We start from the raw sequence: 5,197 nt of genomic DNA on the forward strand, positions 1-5,197 counted from the left end.
CCAATTTACCCTTTAACATCCATAATATTCACATTTTGGTAACCCAAATTTCCTTTATTTCACTACACAAGAGCTATAATGTCTAGAATACACATAATACTTAAATATATTCTGATTTTATTTCATAAACACTTTCTATTTCTCATCCTAGTATATCACACTTTATTAGAGGAGTAACCTGTAGGATCTCTCTAATAAATCAAAAGGCCCCATTTTTTAAACCTAACTCTAGTTTTCTCAATTTCCCACTTCTAATGACACCTATACTGCACAGGCGGTCCTCGACTTACACCAGTTCATTTAGTGACCGTTCAAAGTTACAACAGGACTGAAAAAAGTACCATTTTTCACAGTTACGAGCTTTGCGGCAGCCCCATGATCGTGTAAATCAAAATTCAGACACTGGGCAACTGGTTCATACTTATGACCGCCACTGTGTCCCAAGGTCGTGCGACCAGCTTTTGCGACCTTCTGATCAGCAAACTCAGTGGTGTTGTTGATTCACTTAACAACCGAGTTACTATGATCAAACAGCAGCGATTCTGTGGCAAGGAAGGTCGTAAGATGGGGCAAAATACACTTAACAAATGTCTCACTTAGCAACGAAAATTTTGGGCTCCGTTGCGGCCGTAAGCCGAGGACTACCTGTATCAGCAATTACAGTAAATGTAATCCACCTTTGGGGGTTCAGAAATGCCAGCTCGCAGGAGCTGAACTAATGACAGCTGGTTCACAACTTGCCCTCATTCACAGATTTCTGACTGCTGGCAGCGTTTTCACACCCTCTGGTGCCAGCTTGAAAACGGAGTCAGTTCACACTTGTTTGTCTGAGTCATCAATTGTCGAAGAAGGTGATTTTGGCAACAAAAAAAAGAAGTGAAATCAAACAATCCACTTAGGCGTGTCAGCCGGTCCTCAGCAAGTCATGGGATCATTCCTTCCAGCGCTGAAAAAAATGACTTCAAAGATTGGAAGATGGTTTTCGTGTTTTTAATCATCAGATCACAAGTTCTTATTTTTATATAGATCCAGGGAGGTTGCTGCGACCTTTGCGATTGTTTTAGAGGGTCTCCTTTTTCTACTCGTTTCCAACTTACTTCTTTTGAAGGAGTTGAGTTCCCCCTTAGGTGTCTCCCTAATTTCTGATTCTAGAAGGTGTTGGTTGTGGATTCCTGGGTGCTTTCTAACATTTCTTGCAAACGTTTCATTACCAGACTAGGTAACGTCATCAGTGTGGAAGGGAGTGTGGATGGCTCCCCTGATAAACCAAGCCAGGGTCCAAAAACTTTAGAGAATTCCTGGAAGTCTGGCAGTCAGATATATCAGCCATCAACAGGCACATAGCGATGAGCAACGTTTACATACCATTCAAAAGAGACAATAAAAAAAGGCCAGAAGGAAAGAAAAAGACCAAAACGCCTCTTCGGCAGCAGTCAACACCCAAATACGCAGAGATTAACACCACACTAGACCCACAATCAAGAAGTAAACAGTTCTCCTCCTCTTCCTTTACTCCACAAACCCATCTCTCTTCTAGCACTGATGATGTTACTAGTTGGGTCTTGAAACATCCACAAGAAAACATCCAATCTCAGAGAGGTTGGACCTCACAGTCATCCTCCTCCTCCTCCTCCTCCTCCTCCTCCTCTTCCTCTTCCTCTTCCTCCTCCTCCTCATCCCAAACCCCAAATCCATAAAAACCAACCAAATTCAAGAGAACACCCAGGACCCCACAGTTCAACCTTGAGCGACAGATCTTCTCTTCCATCAAGGTTGCTTGTCCACCATGTTTCTTCTCCTTTCTGCAGCCAACAACATCTGCTTCTATGGAGAGTGCTCCTACTACTGTTCGACAGAACACGCCCTTTGTGGCAAACCGGACCAGATCGAAGGCTCCATGGCCGCCTTCTTGCCTGACTTGTCTTTAGCCAAGCGGAAAACCTGGAGGAACCCATGGCGACGCTCCTACCATAAGCGCAAGAAAGCCGAGTAAGTGTTGTGGTTAAGAGGCGGCCCGTGGCTTCTGCTGCCACCCCCCCATGCAGCAGGCCATCAGTTCTCCATTGTTGCCCAGCCAGACGTTAATTCCACCACCGCTGAGCAGAAGAAAGTCATAAGTCTGCCCAACGCGGCAGAGACACCGTGGGAAGACAAAGAGCAGAGGCTGGGCGGAGGCATTTGAATGGCCCACGCCTTCATTTAACCCAGACAATTTGGCTGTGGAGTTTGTTCTAAAATCTAAAACCAAAACACAACAACCTCGGGGTTTCCACTGAGCTGGACCAAAACTTTAGCACCCGTTAAATTAGAATCCAACTTAATTTTGCACTTATTTTGCAGCTATGGAAGAAATAATCTTTTTCCCTGCATTTTTTCGTTCATTCATTCATTCAATTAATATTATCAAATTTATTTGCAGACTATCTGTGGTTCAAGGCAACCCTAGGCAGCTAACAACCATAGGTCATAAATGAATGTATTTATTAATTACATTTGTATGCCACCTATTTTACCTAGGGATGATTCCAGGCAGCTAACAGCCGATAAAACAGTAGGATAGCAAGAGCAGTAGTATTTAGACTTATATACCGCTTCGCGGTGCTTTCACAGCCCTCTCTAAGTGGTTTACAGAGTCAGCAAATTGCCCCCAACAATCTGGGTCCTCATTTTACCGACCTCGGAAGGATGGAAGGCTGAGTCAATCTGGAGCTCGACAGGATCGAACTGCAGGCAGCCAGCAGTCAGCAGAAGTAGCCTGCAGTACTGCATTCTATCCATTGTGCCACGGTGGATAAAACATGAAAGCATTCAAATAGCAAATATTAACACTAAAATTGACTTAAGAATTAACAATGGTGGCAGGGAAGGAAGTTCCCTTCACCTCTTTAGGTATCTGTTAGTCCAGTCCAGATATTGGGATAGGAATATGGAGTCTGTTCTGAACCCTTTCAAGCTACTTTTATTAATACTGAGACTTTTAAAAAAAAATTATTCCCCCCCCCCCGGAAGCTCAGCAAGCTTCTGCTCCTTCTAGAAGATCATAAGTGGGTGGTGGATCATATCTTTAAAATATTGGTGTGCTTATTTCCTCTGTTAAACTCAAACCCAGCCACGCAATCCTTGCAGACCTCAAAACGGAGAGCACGGTTGGTGGCTAAAGTTCCCAATCTGTATTTTTCCTTCTCATCCAGGTGGGAAGTTGATCCGGATTATTGCGAAGAGGTTAAGCAAACGCCACCTTACGACCGGGGTACCAGGATCTTGGATATAATGGACATGACCGTATTTGATTTTCTGATGGGTATGTGTGTCGCTTCCTGAAAAGGAGTCGTACTCTTAGAATTTGGGCAGTTTTAGTGGTAGAACTCGTATAATTGTATTATTATTTTTTTGCTGCTAGTTGTTTTGGCTTATTTTGCAGTGGCGCACCATTAATGACTTTGTTAGGTGACACAAATAGAATAACAGAGCTGGAAGGGGCCGTGGAGGTCTTCTACTCCAAGCCCCTGCTCTACGTAGGAGACCTATACCATTTCAGACATATGGTCGTCCAATCTCTGCTTAAAAACCTCCAGTGTTGGAGCATTCACAACGTCTGGAGGCAGGTTGTTCCACTAGTTAATTGTTCTGTCAGGAAATTTCTTCTTAGCTCTAGGTTGATTTTGATCATGAGATTAAGGGTTATAAGGCAATCCTGTTTCTTCTTGAAAGGCATTGGACAACCATTTTTCCAGAATGGTCTAGGGCAGGGGTAGGCAACCTTGGCTCTTTTATGACTCGTGGACTTCAACCCCCAAAATTCCTGAGCCAGCCATGCTGAGGGGAAAGGGAGAGATTTCCAAGCTGAGCCATGCTGGCTCAGGAATTCTGGGAGTTGAAGTCCACCAGTCATAAAAGAGCCAAGGTTGCCTACCCCTGGTATAGATTGAATTAGAAGACCTTCAAGGTCCCTTCCAGCCCTATTCATCTATGTTCTACGATCATATATTATAATTTGCTTCAGATCTCCAAAGATGCTTTTTCACGAGGCAACTGGACTTTCTTGTTTTTCCTTTGAAGACGTTTCGCTTCTCATCCAAGAAGCTTCTTCAACTCTGACTGGATGATGGGGGAATGGAAGGATTTATAAGATCTCCAACATGATGTTCTGCTAAACATTTTTTTTCTTTTTTTCTTATTTCTCCTGCTCTTTGCAGGTAATATGGATCGACACCATTACGAGACCTTTGAGAAGTTTGGAAATAATACTTTTATTATCCACTTAGACAATGGAAGAGGGTAAGGGGTTGGTGGATCATCCTTAAATCTTCCTTGTTTATTCTTCACCACTTTTCTTTCGCCTGAAAAAAGCATAAACGTGTCCTTATGTGACTTTACCTAAGCATTGGGGGGGTTTTTCTAGCCCAGGAGATGGGCAACCTATACAGGTTGTCCTCATTTAGTGACCATAGCTGGGACTGGCGGTTAAGTGAAGCAAGTTACTTACTAAATGAGACCATGACTGTGCTTATGATCTCAGCTCAACTTTCCATTGCTTTACAGACTTGTGAAGGTCGTAAAGAAAACATGCTATTTTCTTTAAAGGCTTCTGTTGAGGCATGATGCATGCCCACGTTTCCTGCAAAATACCTCTTTGGCTTCAGACCTGAAGTTCAATCCGTGGCTAAAATCATTGCATGAAAGAGAGCATTCAGTCTCTGCCCTGAGTTTTGGCCAAGAATTTGAGTCAGAAAGTATATTTCTAGTGAATCGTCTTTGTGTTCTTCTCTCTTGCAGGTTTGGGAAATATTCTCACGATGAACTGTCTATCTTGGTGCCTTTAAATCAATGTTGCCGGTATTCTTCTTTTTCTTCTTTTCTTTATGGGGAGAATTTGGGGAGAATTTTGGGGGCTGTAAACACGGAGTCCTTGACTTAATGACCATTCCACAAGCATTTGATGTTACAAGGGCACCGAACGAATGGTGGTTATAGCCAGTCCTTAAAGTTCAGGCTGTCTAAACACCCCTGTGATCGGTGATTGATAGATGATAGATAGGAAAGGGGGGAGGAAGGGAGGGAGGGAAGATAGATAGATAGATAGATAGATAGATAGATAGATAGATAGATAGATAGATAGATAGATAGATAGATAGATAGATAGATAGATAGATAGATGGATGGTAGGTAGGTTGAGAGAGAGAGAGAGAGAGAGAGA

The 5,197-nt window shown here is 43.1% G+C and overlaps 1 protein-coding gene across 1 annotated transcript in view; it reads left to right on the top strand.

The window, feature by feature from the left end:
- Positions 1–5,197, top strand: part of FAM20C (FAM20C golgi associated secretory pathway kinase) — a 46,039-nt gene that overhangs the window by 39,813 nt on the left and 1,029 nt on the right. The window contains exons 8-11 of the mRNA XM_029285034.1: positions 1,809–1,989; positions 3,192–3,301; positions 4,197–4,278; positions 4,777–4,836. Coding sequence (XP_029140867.1) covers positions 1,809–1,989; positions 3,192–3,301; positions 4,197–4,278; positions 4,777–4,836 — 433 coding nt within the window. The remainder of the gene's footprint in view (positions 1–1,808; positions 1,990–3,191; positions 3,302–4,196; positions 4,279–4,776; positions 4,837–5,197) is intronic.

The sequence above is a fragment of the Protobothrops mucrosquamatus genome, unplaced genomic scaffold (genome assembly GCF_001527695.2).
Source record: "Protobothrops mucrosquamatus isolate PMUCROS unplaced genomic scaffold, P.Mucros_1.0 scaffold1217, whole genome shotgun sequence".
NCBI classification, from domain to species: Eukaryota; Metazoa; Chordata; class Lepidosauria; order Squamata; family Viperidae; genus Protobothrops; species Protobothrops mucrosquamatus.